At 37.5% G+C, this 19,757-nt stretch overlaps 1 protein-coding gene and 1 long non-coding RNA gene across 2 annotated transcripts; both read left to right on the top strand.

The window, feature by feature from the left end:
• The first annotated feature begins 820 nt into the window (after positions 1 to 820).
• LOC116033980 lies at positions 821 to 1,121 on the top strand. Its single transcript, XR_004100947.1, has 2 exons — positions 821 to 988; positions 1,085 to 1,121. It is a non-coding gene; the product is annotated as an uncharacterized LOC116033980 (long non-coding RNA).
• Positions 1,122 to 1,689: 568 nt separating this feature from the next.
• LOC115995945 (pleiotropic drug resistance protein 1-like) lies at positions 1,690 to 2,755 on the top strand. Its single transcript, XM_031235093.1, has 4 exons — positions 1,690 to 1,771; positions 1,853 to 1,914; positions 2,013 to 2,345; positions 2,438 to 2,755. The coding sequence occupies exons 1-4, from the start codon at positions 1,690 to 1,692 to the stop codon at positions 2,753 to 2,755; spliced, it is 795 nt and encodes a 264-aa protein (XP_031090953.1).
• Positions 2,756 to 19,757: the final 17,002 nt, after the last annotated feature.

The following is a 19,757-nucleotide window of genomic DNA, read 5'->3' as shown; positions in this document are numbered from 1 at the left end:
GAGGATTTGATCTGTTTGCAACGTTGACATGCCTCACAGATTTTATCCTTTCGAAACGTCACTTTGGGCAGTCCTTCCACTAAGTTCCTCTTAGTAAGCTTGTTGATAGTTTTAAAGTTCAGATGACTAAGCTTACTATGCCAATCCCAGCATAAATCTTCCTTGCTCCTTGCTAGCATACATAGGGATGGTTTTGCAGACCTCCAATCCACTATGTACATGTTTCCTTTCCTTGCTGCTTCCAAGACGACTTCGAGAGATTCCTCGTTCATAATCTGACATTTGCTTTTGGTGAAGACAACTTTGTGGCCCTTGTCACAGAACTGGCTTGTACTAAGGAGATTGAACTTGAGCCCCTCAACGTAGGACACTCCTTTAATAACCAGCTCATTCTTTTGGATTTCACCAACAGCTCTTGTGCGCCCCTTCTTCTCGTTGTCGCCAAATGTCACCAAGGGACCTTCGATAGGTTGGATGTTCTCAAGCAGTGTTAGATTTCCAGTCATATGTCTCGAACATCCACTGTCAATGAACCACACGTCCCTGGTGTCCTGCAAGGAAATCAAGCAAGTTTAGGTACCCAAACTTTGGGTCCTGGTGGGTTAGTGAGTTTAGGCATCCATTTATACCTTGTGCCCATTATTCCAGGCCTAGGCGCAATGTAGCCATTGTTCGTTTGATAATTATAAGGAATGCTAGCAAAGGTTTTAGGCCTTTTTGGTGCATAAATCAACTTAGGTAGAGACTTTTCGACCAGCTTATGCACCATGCCTTTCATACGCTGTTTGGTCATGTGAAATTGCTGAAAGTGAGNTCAATCCATCCCAGATACTTAGCTTTTTTGCCAATAATCCCACCGTCCACCCCTTTATACTCTCATTTTTTGTGGTATAAATTCAGTTTCTGCTTCTCCCTTCCTCACTAAGCATACATCTTCAGATTAGAGCTGCACTTAATAACAGAAATGGGCGAAGAAGTTAAACAACAGGTTATTCGGGTTTTCTTGAATTTATTCATTCATAATGGATAGATGGTCCATTTTAAGTACTTGTTTCTGAAAAATGTGTAGTTTTCTTATTAGCAGGAAGCAGTTGAGGGAGAGGCGAAAGTAGTACAGTAGACTGTCGACGTCGTGCTTCAAAATTAGGGATTCAAAATTACAGCCGACGTCTTCCGTCTTCCGCTTCAAAACTTGTCGTCGTCTTTCGTCCATCCGTCGTCGCCGAAGGAAGCCGCCGTCGCCGTCGCCGCGAAGCCCACCATCGCTGCGAGGAGAAGCCGCCGTCGCCGCAAAGCCCACCATCGCCGCGAGGAGAAGCCGCCGTCGCCTCACGCCGTTGACTCAACCACTAGCCGCCGTCGCCTCACGCCGTCGACACAGCCACTACCCGCCGTCTCCTCACGCCGTCGCCCCTGCTGCCCTCGCCGCCGGCATTGCCTCGACTTCCTGCTTCACCGCCGGAATCGCGCCTGCTCGCCAGGTACTTTTTTTCGTTTATTTTTTATTTTATATATATATATATTTTTTTTAATATTTTAGAAATTTTGGTTATTGTTTATTTGATTAATTGTTTGTTATTGTGTGTTTTTTCTCCTAGTATTTAATGGTAAATATTGAACAAAACTTCTGTAGATGTACTGATTTGACTGCAATTTTGATATTCTTGCTCACAACCTGTTTGTAAAAATATGCATATGAGTTCAAATGAGAATCCTAATTGTAGAAGTGGGGGGCCTATTGAATTAGAGCTAAAAGGAGGAAGCACTTCTGGTGGGTTTGAACTCATAGTCTCACTTTGGTTTACTTAAATCTTAGGGATTAGAATTCATGGTTTCAGTGGATAATATGCAGAGAAGGGAAATGTTGTAAGGAGAAGTGTATCTTCCAGGTCATTGTCATCAAGAGTTGGGAGTGTCAGTAGAGGGCTTAAAAGGTCAAGTCTTTTGGTGTAGTGGTAAGCCCTTGATCCTAACAATGTTGAAACTGATTGCTTGCTTACATGTATCTTCAGGAAATGAAAGCTCAAGGTCTTACTGAAGATAAGCTGGTACTTCTGAAAGGGATAAATGGTGCTTTCAGACCAGGAGTTCTGACTGCTCTAATGGGCATAAGTGGGGCTGGAAAAACCACATTGATGGATGTCTTGGCCGGTAGGAAAACCGGTGGATATATAGAAGGAAGCATCACTATATCGGGATATCCAAAGAAGCAAGAAACATTTTCTCGAATAGCAGGCTATTGCGAGCAAACAGATATCCATTCACCTCATGTAACTGTATATGAATCTCTGGTGTATTCTGCCTGGCTTCGTTTACCTCCTGAAATCGACACTGCAACCCAAGAGGTGGAATTTAGTAGCTTTTTACTTCTTCTATGGTTTAGGAAATATTGGATGCTTAAGATAAACTAAAAGTGAATAAATTGTTTGATCTGCAGATGTTCATTGAAGAGGTAATGGACCTTGTGGAGCTCACCTCATTGAGAGAGGCACTAGTTGGACTGCCTGGAGTTAATGGTCTCTCGATTGAGCAGCGAAAGCGGCTCACAATTGCTGTTGAGCTTGTGGCTAACCCGTCGATAATATTTATGGACGAGCCAACCTCGGGGCTAGATGCTAGAGCTGCTGCAATAGTGATGAGAACAGTGAGGAACACAGTGGATACAGGTAAAACTGTGGTTTGCACCAACCATCAACCCAACATCGACATATTCGATGCTTTTGATGACAAGGATGCAGTATTGTGTAGGGGTTGATTCGTCAAAAGATATTTATGATAAAACGGAAAGTCTGTGACTCCCCGAGTGTCAGTCTCGAAGGAGGGACGTGGAGGTGTGTCAAACGTTCGGGAGTTTACTTGATTGGATCATGCATAAGATTCGAGTGTGGTGAAGGGTGGATTTGCAATTGAAGTCTTCGAACTTCTTCATGGCCACGGTGAGCTTGTTTTCCTTTTCCTGTTCGTCACCTTCACCAATTAACATCAAAGTATCCCATACCTCTTTTGCCGTTTTGCACTTTCTTACTTTTGGAAAGATGGTTTCGTCTATAGCTCTGAAGAGAATATCCTTGGCAATATTGTCCAGGTTGTTTCTCTTCCTATCATCACTGGTCCATTCTTCCCTAAGTTTTGGGATGTACTTTGGTGTTTCTTGGGTTTGAACTGCAGCCGTATTAACCATTAGGATCTTGACTGGTCCAGAAGTTATAACCTCGGCCATCTCATCATGGAGGGCTGATAAGTACGCAAGCATGCGTGTTTTCCAGTCGTCAAACCTGCTAAGATCAAAGAGAAGATGTCTCGACAACATGCTGTCCATATTGAAAAGTTATCTCGTGCTTTGAAAATATTTAAGAAGATTTTTCAAAGAAGGATCTCTAGGCAATATAAACAAAGGTTTATATCGATCAGAGAACTTGCTCTGATACCAATTGTTGGTCCCAAGGGGATGGGGTACAAGTCTAGAGGGGGGGTGAATAGACTTGTATAAGATTTTGCAAATCTTTTCGACCTCTCGTGTGTATTGAACTTAGGATGTTTAGGTTCGATACCTCACGAGGTGAAGACAAAGTTTTATGCGCAGCGGAAATGTTATCCCCTTTTAGTTAGCACGAGTTTGAGTTAGTTCGAGAGGTGCGTTTATATGCAGTGCAATCGAGAGGTTAGCGAGAGATAAAAACAGTAAGTAAATGCAAGAGAGATTTTTAAGTGGTTCGGCCAACCCGCCTACTTCCACTCTTCTTCCAGAAACTCCCTGGAAGGATTGCACTAAAAACTTCCCTTATTTAGTACAATATCGAGCGCTTGAGCTTTGATCACGAAGCCCGCCTCAAGCCTCAGGTTTTTCGCCCCGCTTCTTGTTACTCCACCTCTCGAGCACTTGACCTTTGATCACCAAGCCCGCGTCAAGCCTCAGGATCTTCACAAGACAGCTCCCAGGTTACTCCGCCTCTCCAAGGTCTTTCTCCCCGCTTCCAGCTACTCCACCTCTCGAGCACTTGACCTTTGATCACCAAGCCCGCGTCAAGCCTCAGGTTTCTTTCACTCGGACAGCTGCCAGGTTACTCCACCTCTCTTGCTTAATCCAAAGCAAGGTGTTTTTGGTTGTCACAGTTGAATGTAACAGACTCCAATCTGACCACAAGCTATCGTTGAATCAACTTCGATGTAGAGCAGCTTTGGTCACCTTCTGGATGTATAACAGTTTAGCTTTGTAACTCTCTTCGAACACTAAGATGTGTTCTCTCGCTGTATTGAATATCAGGGTGATATTCCAAGTTAAGCACTTTGCACTGGAACGTTTTTAACGGACACCTCTTGTTAACCTCTTGACCTCTTTCACAACCCCTGTTTCTTCTGTGTCTTTACGTCCTTATATATGAGAGTAGAAGAATAGTTCCGTTGGAGGGAAAACTATTCCGTTTGAAATTGGTCTCCCACGCCGAACATGGGTCTTTGCACAATTTCAGCATTTTTCATGGAGTAGTGGTCTTGTAACTTGAGCCTTTTGTTTTGTAGTGAATATTCCATATTCCACTTTCTTGAGTTCATGCTTCACTTGCTTCTTTTGGATAAAGTTACTCTTTTTATGTTCCCATCATTCCTTGTTTGGGGAATCTGACCACTTCAGGATTGGTGCACTTCTTGACCGTTTGTGATGGAAATCTGACGTGTCATCCACTTCCGTCTATTTTGAAACCTCCCGCTCAGCACCTCTTCAATATTTTATCTCCATGATATTCTTCTTCTCTAAACTTAGAGTATTTTATCTGCACATGTTGACTAACATTCACCCTCTTGGAGAAGTGCCGGTTTATTGAGACCATAAAAGATATCTCGACCACTTGATGTTTCAATCCCATGTATCGAGAGGTCTATCTCTCGAATATTCTTTACGTCTCGAACTCGATAGGTATATCGAGAGGTCCTTACCTCTCGAACTTGGCTTGTGTCTCGAGACTTAGTTGATGTCTCGTAGACCCTTATTCCTCCAGAGTTGTCTCGTGCCTGCTTCTGATCTATCTGTTTGCTTACAACACGAAAACTTCTAAGTTGTTCAAACAAGTTTACCTTAAGCTTAAATATTTCCCGAGTTGAGCTCAAATTACCCGGTTGTATTTTCGCTCTTAGTTTACTTATCGAACTTACATTGTTTTGCCTATGTATCGAGACTTGGGGATTCTTACTTAACAGTTGGTATCATCAAAACCTATTACATGATGTTCCTAACAGAAATTATCATTCATGGTAATTGGCTTTGAATAAGTCACCATTATATATGTGTAAAGTTCCTTGTCAAGATAATGGATTTCAAACATATAGGGCTAAGAATTTTTGAAAATTTCGCCATAGTTTCCCCTATATTTTGGACAGATCAAGCATAAGAATATCAACAATATCATTCCATTATCACACACATGCATAAATTCATCATAAGATATATCAATTTGATAGTCAAATAAGAAGTCAACTACAAAAGTCAAGAATTTCAAAAAGTCAACTTCATCTTCTTCCCCAAATTCAAAATTAGGGTTTTGAAATTGAAAATTCAATTTGGGCAATGTAGCATGTGAAAAGTCAAATTGATGACATATAATAGTTCTATAACAAGTTTATTCATCAATTCAAGCATCAATTTCATAATTTCAACAAGAAATCTAACAAACCCATTTGTTCATCAATGGTGTTCACACTTGAAGTTCAAGAATATACAACAATCCATCAATGTAACCATCAATAATGAAAGAAAACATCAAAGGATAGTTCTATGAAGCATTATAACCAATTTAATCATTCAAAATCATTCAAAATCATGCAAGGCATTGTAGAATAAATTTTACATTCAAACTCTTTCAAACTCATGAATATTCAAGGATAAAGAGTCAAAAAGATGAAAGATTACCTTGATGTTGATGTTTTAATCTTCTTTGAATGGTAAAAAGTGAGAAGTATGTTCAAACCTTGAGTTTGGTTCTTCCTTGCGTGGAGAGGAGAAGAGAAAAATTGATTTTGGGAGCAAAATAAGGTGGGATGGCCGAACAAGGGTTTTAAACCCGTAGGGGCCTCCACGCCGGTCACACTCGTGTGACCGTGCGTGGGAGCTCTCTGCCTCGCTCCCACGCATGGCAACACACATGTGAGCGTGCGTGGGAGGCTACTGCCTCGTTCCCACGCACGGCTACACACGTGTGAGCATCGTGTAGGTCCACTGCATCGTTTTCTTCTGATTTTTGGCCTTGCCTCTCATACCTATATCCAATTTAAGCTCTTCCAAAGCAATTTCTAGTCTCGAATCCTACAAATGAGTCCTCAAAACATGGTTCCATATGATTGTAGCAATTTATTAGAACAAAAACATTAAAAAGGAAAGTATAACAATAATGTAAAGCATTTTATTAAAATCTTGGGTTGCCTCCCCAATAATGTAAAGCATTTTATTAAAATCTTGGGTTGCCTCCCAAGTAGCGCCACGGTTTACGTCAAAATCTTGGGTTGCCTCCCAAGTAGCGCCACGGTTTACGTCATTGGCTTGGGTTGCCTCCCAAGTAGCGCCACGGTTTACGTCATTGGCTAGACGCATTATACCTGTAGCGCCACGGTTTACGTCATTGGCTAGACGCATTATACCTTGGTTTGAATTCAGCCATATTCCTTGGTGGTGGGTAAGAAGCATTTTGGTACCCATGTGTTTTTCCAAGTAAGCTTATCGTTCCTCCGCTTCGGTTTTGGTTTCACCTTTGATTTGACCTTCGCCCTTTCATCGTCATCAGCTCCTTCTTTTGCCTTCTCCTTGTCATCATTCGTGGCTTGTCCTTCGAATCTCAGGGTAATTTCTCCTGAACTAACATCTATTCGTGCACGACAAGTAGTCAGAAATGGTCTTCCAAGAATTAAGGATTCATGGGGATCATCATCTCCCATCTTACAAACAATAAAATTGACAGGCACAAGAAATTTTCCTACTCTTACTAGAACATCTTCCGCTAAGCCTTCAGGATACCGTGTGGTTCCGTAAGCTAAACGTAGAGTCAGCCTCGTCGGTTTCAAACGTGGTAATTTCAACTTTTCAAAAAGATTTAAAGACGTGACATTGATAGAAGCACCAAGATCAGCAAGAGCGTTTCTAGGTTCCATGTTCTGTATAGAACAAGGGATTAATAAAGCTCTAGGGTCACCCTTCTTTCTGGGGTTTCCCTCAGTCAAACAAGCCGAAGATTCTTGGCTTAAACATGTAAAATTATCACAAATGTCATTCTCAAACAACTCACGGCATTCTTTGCTATTGAAGAATTTTCGAATAAAAGCTTTAAATTTACCTTCTCGAGCTGTTTCCTCTTCTTTTGAGCTTTTGATGTTGTCTCTTGGTAGTTCCTTTTCTTTCAGGCCTTCTTCCGAAGTGGTTTCCTCCTTGCGTTCCTTCATTGATATGGTGCATGAACTATTCGCATTTTTTAATTCAAGATTAAGACTACAAGAGGTAGTCTTGTTTCTTTGGTCGTCTACCTTACATTGGCAAGTTCCACAGATAGCATCCATTGGATCACATTTCTCATGTGTTTCTTCTTTGGCATCAATGGCGTTGACTCTCTCTTTCGGGTTGTTTTCAGTGTTGCTTGGGAGTTGTCCGTAGTGTCGATCTGACATCATCTTAAACATCTGAGAGATTTGATTCTCAATTGTCTTTAGTGTAGCCTTAGACTCTTGGCGAAGACTAGAAATTTCTTGCCTAATCTCTTGAGTAATTTTTTGTTTCAGATTTGCCCGATCATTTTTGAGTTCCATGATCGTCCTTGTAAGTCTTTCATCTACCTCACGGATGTCATCCCTTCTCTGTTGAGTAAAATCAAGTTGAGAGTCGTATTGTGGCCTGAACTGGGTCATTTGATTTCCATTTCCTTGGTTTTGATTGTACATTAGTCTGTTCTTGTCATTTTGTCCATATGCAGGCTTCTGTCCATAGTTGTATTGTCTTTGCGCTTGATATCCGTCATTGTGGCTATTGTTCCAACTCTCTCCCTGTTTCCAATTGTTGTTTGATCTTTGGTTTTGTCCGTAAGCATTGAAGTTGGAGTTCCTTTGATAATCTATCGCCTCGACTTGTTCAGATGCAGACGTAGAAGTGCAAATATTAGTGTCATGAGGTCCTCCATAGATATTACAATAAAGTGCCAATGCCATGCAAGGCTTGGGTTTTCCTTCCATTCTTTCTACCATAGCCTGTAGCTTTTTGATTTCGTGATTCATTGCTTCGATTTTGGCCTCACTTGCCACTCGATTATCAACTTCATAAATTCCTCCATGATCTCCTCTTCGTTCATACCAACAGGATGTGTTTTTAGATATTCTCTCGATTAGTTCCTCAGCCTCTTGCAAAGCTAGGGAGACAAAGGCACCGCTGGAGGATGAGTCAAGCGACATTTTTCCTTCATCCGTCAACCCTCCATAGAATGAGCTAATCATATCCCATGGGTGCATCAGANTACGTCATTGGCTAGACGCATTATACCTTGGTTTGAATTCAGCCATATTCCTTGGTGGTGGGTAAGAAGCATTTTGGTACCCATGTGTTTTTCCAAGTAAGCTTATCGTTCCTCCGCTTCGGTTTTGGTTTCACCTTTGATTTGACCTTCGCCCTTTCATCGTCATCAGCTCCTTCTTTTGCCTTCTCCTTGTCATCATTCGTGGCTTGTCCTTCGAATCTCAGGGTAATTTCTCCTGAACTAACATCTATTCGTGCACGACAAGTAGTCAGAAATGGTCTTCCAAGAATTAAGGATTCATGGGGATCATCATCTCCCATCTTACAAACAATAAAATTGACAGGCACAAGAAATTTTCCTACTCTTACTAGAACATCTTCCGCTAAGCCTTCAGGATACCGTGTGGTTCCGTAAGCTAAACGTAGAGTCAGCCTCGTCGGTTTCAAACGTGGTAATTTCAACTTTTCAAAAAGATTTAAAGACGTGACATTGATAGAAGCACCAAGATCAGCAAGAGCGTTTCTAGGTTCCATGTTCTGTATAGAACAAGGGATTAATAAAGCTCTAGGGTCACCCTTCTTTCTGGGGTTTCCCTCAGTCAAACAAGCCGAAGATTCTTGGCTTAAACATGTAAAATTATCACAAATGTCATTCTCAAACAACTCACGGCATTCTTTGCTATTGAAGAATTTTCGAATAAAAGCTTTAAATTTACCTTCTCGAGCTGTTTCCTCTTCTTTTGAGCTTTTGATGTTGTCTCTTGGTAGTTCCTTTTCTTTCAGGCCTTCTTCCGAAGTGGTTTCCTCCTTGCGTTCCTTCATTGATATGGTGCATGAACTATTCGCATTTTTTAATTCAAGATTAAGACTACAAGAGGTAGTCTTGTTTCTTTGGTCGTCTACCTTACATTGGCAAGTTCCACAGATAGCATCCATTGGATCACATTTCTCATGTGTTTCTTCTTTGGCATCAATGGCGTTGACTCTCTCTTTCGGGTTGTTTTCAGTGTTGCTTGGGAGTTGTCCGTAGTGTCGATCTGACATCATCTTAAACATCTGAGAGATTTGATTCTCAATTGTCTTTAGTGTAGCCTTAGACTCTTGGCGAAGACTAGAAATTTCTTGCCTAATCTCTTGAGTAATTTTTTGTTTCAGATTTGCCCGATCATTTTTGAGTTCCATGATCGTCCTTGTAAGTCTTTCATCTACCTCACGGATGTCATCCCTTCTCTGTTGAGTAAAATCAAGTTGAGAGTCGTATTGTGGCCTGAACTGGGTCATTTGATTTCCATTTCCTTGGTTTTGATTGTACATTAGTCTGTTCTTGTCATTTTGTCCATATGCAGGCTTCTGTCCATAGTTGTATTGTCTTTGCGCTTGATATCCGTCATTGTGGCTATTGTTCCAACTCTCTCCCTGTTTCCAATTGTTGTTTGATCTTTGGTTTTGTCCGTAAGCATTGAAGTTGGAGTTCCTTTGATAATCTATCGCCTCGACTTGTTCAGATGCAGACGTAGAAGTGCAAATATTAGTGTCATGAGGTCCTCCATAGATATTACAATAAAGTGCCAATGCCATGCAAGGCTTGGGTTTTCCTTCCATTCTTTCTACCATAGCCTGTAGCTTTTTGATTTCGTGATTCATTGCTTCGATTTTGGCCTCACTTGCCACTCGATTATCAACTTCATAAATTCCTCCATGATCTCCTCTTCGTTCATACCAACAGGATGTGTTTTTAGATATTCTCTCGATTAGTTCCTCAGCCTCTTGCAAAGCTAGGGAGACAAAGGCACCGCTGGAGGATGAGTCAAGCGACATTTTTCCTTCATCCGTCAACCCTCCATAGAATGAGCTAATCATATCCCATGGGTGCATCAGATCTTGTGGGCATTGCCTTTTAAGAACTTTAAATCTTCGCCAAGCCTCTCCCAAACTTTCAAGTCTTCCTTGTTTGAATTCTTGTATCAGCCTTCTAATCCTCATAGTTTTTGTAATGGGAAAGAACTCGTTCATGAATTCACGATGCAACTGTTGCCACATTCTGAAATGATTGTCGTCTTGGCTTTCCAACCATCGTGCTGCCTCTCCTATAACTGAAAATGGGAATAATTTAAGTCGAACTATTTCCTCGCTAACGCCTTCTTGTCTGTACATCCCACATGCTTGTATAAACCTTGTGATGTGTGCATTGGGATCTTCAGATGGTAATCCCGAGTATTGACTGTTCTGAACCAGTGCGAGAATAGTTGGATGCACGTGAAAGTTGACATTCTCCATTGGAGGTACATAGATCGAGTTGTGCATGTTAAAATCTGGAGTCATGTAATCTGCAATTGATCTTTGTGGTTCTTGAGGGTTTCCATAATATTCCTCTTCATGAATGTTCTCTTGATTATTTGCTCTGTTAGCTTGCGGTTCTTCAATGATTGGTTCTTCATGGTTAATCGGTACTTGTGGATTGATTGGAACTGGGGGTGGATTTGGTACTGCTGTGCCTCTTCCTTGTGGGTTTCTTATTGCGCTTGATGAAGCCATTAGTGATCCTTGGGTATTTTTCCTTCTAGTTGCTCTATTAATTTCAGGAATGTAGGGTAGTAAACCTTGATTTCCTTTTGCTCTCGTGTGCATTCACCTAGTAAAATTGTCAACGAAACGAAAATTTCCACAATTGACTAGAAGTAGTCAATTGGGTTAGTAGCAAAAACAAGTAATAATAAAACAAGATTAAGTGGAATGGATTAACATTTCTCAAATCTAGCATTCATGCAATCAAAATAAACAAAAACATATGACAACCTATTGCCCTCCCCGGCAACGGCGCCATTTTGACATTGGAGTTTTGTGAGTAGGGTTGAGATGTCAAAAGATATTTATGTTAAAACGGAAAGTCTGTGACTCCCCGAGTGTCGGTCTCGAAGGAGGGACGTGGAGGTGTGTCAAACGTTCGGGAGTTTACTTGATTGGATCATGCATAGGACTCGAGTGTGGTGAAGGGTGATTTGTGAGTGAGAGTAGTTCATTGGTTGGTTTGAGTGCAAGAGAGTAGTAAAGTAAAAGTGATTTTGGGAATATGTAAAAGGGGTAGGGATTGGATAGTGTTCATGAATATTGCATAGTGAGTGTCTACGGTCATGGATTAGGATTGCTAGGATATTGTCTATTCAAGAGTGTGTTGTCTTAGTCCTTTTCTACCTTGTGTACTAAGGCTTCTTTGACTTAGGAGTGCCTTCAAGCATCCAAAGTTCTAAGAGGAATTTTATCAAACACTTGAGCTACACACTATCCTATTATTCTTAAGAAGTCCATAGGAACTTTGATTGTGTAAAGCTTCAAATCCTAACTCTAATCAAAGACATGAAAGAGTCAAGAGCTCAATCTCTCATCTAGATTGGCCAAATCCAAACAAGATATCATCAAAACAACAATCAAAAGACAAGAATAGATAATCCATCAACACAAACTCATAGATCCAAGATATAGAAATAAGATCATCACAAAAGCAATATTCAATCACAGACTCCAAATCCCTAGACTAAATTAGCTACTCATGATATGAAATGCAAGCAAAAGCTAATTTAATCCAAGAACAAGATAGCTAAAATTATAGAAATGAAATAGAGATCACCTAGATAGAAGAAGATCTTCAATCCAAGCTTGTTGTCTTCTACAATGGAGATTGATCTTATCTAAAAACTAAGAAAAATGGAGAAAGTTCTCCAAAGGAAAAACTAAGAAAAGGGAAAACTAAAATTCTGGAATCCTCCTTTGGAAATTCATCAAAGGGGTTTAAATAGTCTCCGAAATGACAACCCTAGCTAAAATTCGCGCATCACGCCTCCACGCCTCTCACACGCGTGTGAGCGTGCGTGGGGAGCTTCTGGAAAGTTTCCACGCTTGCTCACACGCGTGTGGCCTCCCAGTTTGGTCCTCCGGGGCTCCGCTTTTGCCTGGTTTGCTCTTTAAGTTTATCTTTTGGTCCTATTTGCTCCCGGGGCTCCTGTTTTACTTCCTTTGAGCTATAAGTAGCTTCTGTGCATCAGTTAGTAATTTTCAAGCATTTACGCATATGATTTACCAAATAAGGATGCTATAGACGCGATAAAACACCCTAAAATGTACCTGAAATAAGGGTATCTCGGAGTCTTATCAAACATCCAATTGTTCAGAAACCTGTTGATCCTAGCCTCTTCNGGTTGGTTTGAGTGCAAGAGAGTAGTAAAGTAAAAGTGATTTTGGGAATATGTAAAAGGGGTAGGGATTGGATAGTGTTCATGAATATTGCATAGTGAGTGTCTACGGTCATGGATTAGGATTGCTAGGATATTGTCTATTCAAGAGTGTGTTGTCTTAGTCCTTTTCTACCTTGTGTACTAAGGCTTCTTTGACTTAGGAGTGCCTTCAAGCATCCAAAGTTCTAAGAGGAATTTTATCAAACACTTGAGCTACACACTATCCTATTATTCTTAAGAAGTCCATAGGAACTTTGATTGTGTAAAGCTTCAAATCCTAACTCTAATCAAAGACATGAAAGAGTCAAGAGCTCAATCTCTCATCTAGATTGGCCAAATCCAAACAAGATATCATCAAAACAACAATCAAAAGACAAGAATAGATAATCCATCAACACAAACTCATAGATCCAAGATATAGAAATAAGATCATCACAAAAGCAATATTCAATCACAGACTCCAAATCCCTAGACTAAATTAGCTACTCATGATATGAAATGCAAGCAAAAGCTAATTTAATCCAAGAACAAGATAGCTAAAATTATAGAAATGAAATAGAGATCACCTAGATAGAAGAAGATCTTCAATCCAAGCTTGTTGTCTTCTACAATGGAGATTGATCTTATCTAAAAACTAAGAAAAATGGAGAAAGTTCTCCAAAGGAAAAACTAAGAAAAGGGAAAACTAAAATTCTGGAATCCTCCTTTGGAAATTCATCAAAGGGGTTTAAATAGTCTCCGAAATGACAACCCTAGCTAAAATTCGCGCATCACGCCTCCACGCCTCTCACACGCGTGTGAGCGTGCGTGGGGAGCTTCTGGAAAGTTTCCACGCTTGCTCACACGCGTGTGGCCTCCCAGTTTGGTCCTCCGGGGCTCCGCTTTTGCCTGGTTTGCTCTTTAAGTTTATCTTTTGGTCCTATTTGCTCCCGGGGCTCCTGTTTTACTTCCTTTGAGCTATAAGTAGCTTCTGTGCATCAGTTAGTAATTTTCAAGCATTTACGCATATGATTTACCAAATAAGGATGCTATAGACGCGATAAAACACCCTAAAATGTACCTGAAATAAGGGTATCTCGGAGTCTTATCAAACATCCAATTGTTCAGAAACCTGTTGATCCTAGCCTCTTCATCCATCGTTATAATAGTGGTCAGGGATTGAGGGTCAAAATAATTCATCCTCTATTCGTTTAAGTCTGTCCCCTTTTTTCTCGTTTTTGATGTGTAAACTAAATTGCTAAGGATAATGATTAATTGTCTCTATGAATTGGTGCATCTCCATCCAAAATGCTTAGATAATTATCGAATGTGCTTTCTTCCAAATCGTTGTGGGCTGTAGGAATTGAAATGCATAATTTTGACTTCTCTTCCTCCATCAGTTTTAATGAAAGGTGACTACAAGAGTGGCGTATCAAAGAGAGTGTTGCAAGCATGAAACGAGATCGAATACAGGTTTTCTTTAAAAATAAATCTATAGTTGATAGATGAATGATTTTGTGATGTTTAATTGGTCTCTCTCATGAAAATTTTAAATTAATTACGAACTGGTAGAAAATCAGTGTGGTTTTTTGACGCAGTATTGTATATTTTTGCACTCTCTTATGGGTTCAGATATTCAAAATCTAATGTTGTAAGTATATATATTGCAAAAGTTGGTCGGTTAATTAAGTTCTATTGTTAGATATCTTTTCTACACCATTAACATGTAATATGCATTTTTATTATATAATAATTGACATTATATTTATTTTAAAANGGTTGGTTTGAGTGCAAGAGAGTAGTAAAGTAAAAGTGATTTTGGGAATATGTAAAAGGGGTAGGGATTGGATAGTGTTCATGAATATTGCATAGTGAGTGTCTACGGTCATGGATTAGGATTGCTAGGATATTGTCTATTCAAGAGTGTGTTGTCTTAGTCCTTTTCTACCTTGTGTACTAAGGCTTCTTTGACTTAGGAGTGCCTTCAAGCATCCAAAGTTCTAAGAGGAATTTTATCAAACACTTGAGCTACACACTATCCTATTATTCTTAAGAAGTCCATAGGAACTTTGATTGTGTAAAGCTTCAAATCCTAACTCTAATCAAAGACATGAAAGAGTCAAGAGCTCAATCTCTCATCTAGATTGGCCAAATCCAAACAAGATATCATCAAAACAACAATCAAAAGACAAGAATAGATAATCCATCAACACAAACTCATAGATCCAAGATATAGAAATAAGATCATCACAAAAGCAATATTCAATCACAGACTCCAAATCCCTAGACTAAATTAGCTACTCATGATATGAAATGCAAGCAAAAGCTAATTTAATCCAAGAACAAGATAGCTAAAATTATAGAAATGAAATAGAGATCACCTAGATAGAAGAAGATCTTCAATCCAAGCTTGTTGTCTTCTACAATGGAGATTGATCTTATCTAAAAACTAAGAAAAATGGAGAAAGTTCTCCAAAGGAAAAACTAAGAAAAGGGAAAACTAAAATTCTGGAATCCTCCTTTGGAAATTCATCAAAGGGGTTTAAATAGTCTCCGAAATGACAACCCTAGCTAAAATTCGCGCATCACGCCTCCACGCCTCTCACACGCGTGTGAGCGTGCGTGGGGAGCTTCTGGAAAGTTTCCACGCTTGCTCACACGCGTGTGGCCTCCCAGTTTGGTCCTCCGGGGCTCCGCTTTTGCCTGGTTTGCTCTTTAAGTTTATCTTTTGGTCCTATTTGCTCCCGGGGCTCCTGTTTTACTTCCTTTGAGCTATAAGTAGCTTCTGTGCATCAGTTAGTAATTTTCAAGCATTTACGCATATGATTTACCAAATAAGGATGCTATAGACGCGATAAAACACCCTAAAATGTACCTGAAATAAGGGTATCTCGGAGTCTTATCAAACATCCAATTGTTCAGAAACCTGTTGATCCTAGCCTCTTCATCCATCGTTATAATAGTGGTCAGGGATTGAGGGTCAAAATAATTCATCCTCTATTCGTTTAAGTCTGTCCCCTTTTTTCTCGTTTTTGATGTGTAAACTAAATTGCTAAGGATAATGATTAATTGTCTCTATGAATTGGTGCATCTCCATCCAAAATGCTTAGATAATTATCGAATGTGCTTTCTTCCAAATCGTTGTGGGCTGTAGGAATTGAAATGCATAATTTTGACTTCTCTTCCTCCATCAGTTTTAATGAAAGGTGACTACAAGAGTGGCGTATCAAAGAGAGTGTTGCAAGCATGAAACGAGATCGAATACAGGTTTTCTTTAAAAATAAATCTATAGTTGATAGATGAATGATTTTGTGATGTTTAATTGGTCTCTCTCATGAAAATTTTAAATTAATTACGAACTGGTAGAAAATCAGTGTGGTTTTTTGACGCAGTATTGTATATTTTTGCACTCTCTTATGGGTTCAGATATTCAAAATCTAATGTTGTAAGTATATATATTGCAAAAGTTGGTCGGTTAATTAAGTTCTATTGTTAGATATCTTTTCTACACCATTAACATGTAATATGCATTTTTATTATATAATAATTGACATTATATTTATTTTAAAATTATTTCTTCTTTAATTTTCTATATTTATTTTAATAATAATATAGTTATCTAATCATAATAATATACAAAATTGTCTAAGACTACGAATTGGATTCCAAAAACACATTTTCATGACATTGATATTGCCTAATATTCTTATTAATTATTTCCAACATAATTATTTCAATTCCTAGCCGAAGTTAATGTACCAAAATATTAATTATTTATTAACTTAATTTTCTAATAATATTCTTATTTTATATTTAAGGTATAATATTATTAGTACAAAAATAGATTATCACTCCCTTCTTTTGAGTAATTATTATGATATTTTTATGATTTTTTTTATACTTGCCATTATAAAGTATAATTGATTTTGTATTAATATTTTATTATGGTAATTCTCATCACCTACTCCCATGTGATTTTTATGATTATTTTATGATAATCTATATACATATTTTTATATTAAGGTAAATAATATTATTGGCACAAAATAAATTATAGTTATCTTTTTTTTAGGTGCAAATACTTAACTTAATAATTAAATGTTAATATAATTGCCTAATATTTATCTATTGTAATCATTATGGTAATTCACATTCCCTTCTTCCATGTAATTATTTAACTAATATATATAAAAGTATAATATTATTATAATTATAACTAAAGAATAATTGAATAATTTTTTCGGTATATATATATATATATTAAATTTTCCTAATATAATTTATATCTAATTGATTTTGAGACTAATATATAAATCATATTACATTTCAAGATTTTTTTTTACCTTACCATAATTCATCATTTTTCATTGTATCTCTTGCTTCTTTCAACCCCATAATTAAAACTCTACCCATAATGGTTCTTACTTTCATTTTACTCAATGAAATAAATGCCTAAAGTACTGCTTAGACAATTAGGGTACGATTGATTCGATTGTACGGGGTGTTAGGGTTAAAAAATTGAGATAATTTTTTGTTTTGTTTTTTTTTTTTTGTCGAAAACAATTTTAATGAGCTGCTGTAAATATATATGTATTTTTGGTTTATTTCATTGGACTTTCTATTTATTCATTTATTTATTGTATTTTATTTATTTATTTATTTACTTAGATGACTAAAATAATAGCAATGATTATATTTTACATCTATCTATATTATTAAATGACATGTATAGAATATATGTGGACTATGCATATTACTGACATATTTTATGTATGTGTAATTAATTTGCATAATTATGTTTATCTTCTAGGCACATTTGATTTATTTAAATTCAAATGTTTTAAAATCATGTGTTGTATCTAATAACATAATGTTTTATAATATGTTTTTTTGGTAAAATATTGTGACGATCAATATATACAAGCAATTCAATATTACAAGAGAACAAATATTATATTGAGTGATATTTTTACACTAATCACATAATAAAATAATTGTACACATTTAATATTAGAATTTTTTTTATTATTCTATCTTTAATTTTATTATCTAAATATATAATTTAAAATTTTTATCCGTGCATCGCACGGATAATTGAGCAATTATTTGCTTGAATTCAAGCAAGGATAACATTAGAAAACATAATCGATCCAACCATTTTCATCATTTGCACTATATAATATTGATGATATAATTTAGAGTCATTTCCATTTTTGGTCCTACTGTTATTGAAGCATTGCCAATTTTAGTCCACTTCATTAATTTTTGCCACATTATGACCAATCTTATTTAGTCCTTGCCACTTTTAGTCCACCGTTAAAATTTTCGTCAAATAACCGTCCAAAACAAGGGTATTTTGATCTTTTCATGCTTTGATCATCTTGTTTACCCTTTGTAGTGGGTTTCCTTACAGATTTCTATCCAATGAAGAGGTCCGGCGAAAGCCATGTGAGCCACACTACAAAGCCATGGCTTTCGCCGGACCTCTTCAATGGAGGAAAATGTGTAAGGAAAACCACTACAAAGGGTCAAGGAGATGACCAAAGCATGAAAAGACCAAAATACCCCTATTTTGGACGGCAATTTGACGAAAATTTTAACGGTGGACTAAAAGTGGCAAGGACTAAATAAGACTAGTCATAATGTGGCAAAAATTAATGAAGTGGACTAAAATTGGCAATGCTTCAATAACAGTAGGACCAAAAAAGAAAATGACTCATATAATTTATATAATTATATATCGATCTAAATATTCTTAAAACATTATAACAAAATTTATTCCGTGCAACGCACGGGCGAAAATACTAGTATTTATTAAAACCTGAATTTTTTTATTATCTAAAATCCCTAATATAAGAATGCGAAGTAAGTAGTACATGTTCTAGAATGCTTCAAAAGTGCGATGAATACTACGGTTGACTGTGCTTGAAAAAATGCCAGCGAACAATGCTGTGAAGGACTGCTAGAATGGACGATGAAGGTGCGATAACGGCGAAAATGGTGAAATCGTGGATGAAGAAGACAAATCGCAGATGAAATGGTGAAAGACGGTAGAGTGCACGAAAATATAACAATTTCATTTATATATTTTTCGAAAATTAAAAAAAAAATCTTATTGGCTAAGGAAAACGGTGCCACTAACGGCATCGTTATCCCCAGCTCGTGAAACGGCGTCATATTTGACCTAGGTCCACCTTGCAAGGTGGACCTGGGTCCACGGCATAACAATTGCTCTGATACTATTCCAAATGAATAATTATAGGATTGAATAGTGGTGGTAGGAGCATTGATTCTTTGAGTTTGACGAATGAATAATCAACTCATTTTACTATGGGTGTGCAAACTTCGGTAAATTTTCAGTTAACTGACCGAATTGACAAAGTTCAGTTAACCGTTTTTTAACCAAACTTTTTCGGTTCGGTTAATGGTTAAAGATTTTTTAAAATTTCAGTTAACGGATAATTCGGTTTGAAACTTCGATGAACCAAAATTTTAAATATACATATAAATAAATAAATATATATATAATCTAATATGTAAAATACCTATAAATTTGTAGTGTTATTATGATATTGTTTTTATATATTTTCTTATGGATTTATTATTATATTTATTATTTTAATTGAATTTATTATTATATGTATTATTTTTAGGATCTAATCAGATTAACCCAAAAGAACTTAAATTCAGTTAATTCGGTAACACAAATTTCAATTCAATTAATGATTAAAATTTTAAAAACTTCATGTAACAATTCGGTTAACCTATTGAACACCCTGCCTAACATTTTACAGAGGAAGTACTCCCTCCGTCCCATTTTACCTGTCTTACTTTCCTTTTTAGTTTGTTCCAAAATAGTGTCCTCTTTCTAAAATTGAACATAACTATCATTCTACATTTCCCAATTTACCCTTTTGACTTTTCAACTTTTTAGACCATTAATGAGACAATTACAATTATACTTTGTACAAATTATACTTATTTTTGAAGGGCAAAATTGAAAAATTAGTATCATTTGTTATGTTGTATTAAAAACCGTGCAAAAAGTAAATGAGACAAACAATTAGGGA

Source organism: Ipomoea triloba, chromosome 11, assembly GCF_003576645.1.
Source record: "Ipomoea triloba cultivar NCNSP0323 chromosome 11, ASM357664v1".
Classification (NCBI taxonomy): Eukaryota; Viridiplantae; Streptophyta; class Magnoliopsida; order Solanales; family Convolvulaceae; genus Ipomoea; species Ipomoea triloba.
This window is presented reverse-complemented; position numbering and strand designations above follow the sequence as displayed.

What these genes read in the sequence shown, in the direction of transcription:
- LOC115995945 (XM_031235093.1), top strand. Translation starts at nt 1,690, where the DNA reads ATGCATATGAGTTCAAATGAGAATCCTAATTGTAGAAGTGGGGGGCCT. An exon ending in TGTCATCAAGAGTTGGGAGT is followed by an intron (nt 1,915 to 2,012) that starts GTCAGTAGAGGG and finishes ATGTATCTTCAG; the next exon opens with GAAATGAAAGCTCAAGGTCT. An exon ending in TCGACACTGCAACCCAAGAG is followed by an intron (nt 2,346 to 2,437) that starts GTGGAATTTAGT and finishes TTTGATCTGCAG; the next exon opens with ATGTTCATTGAAGAGGTAAT.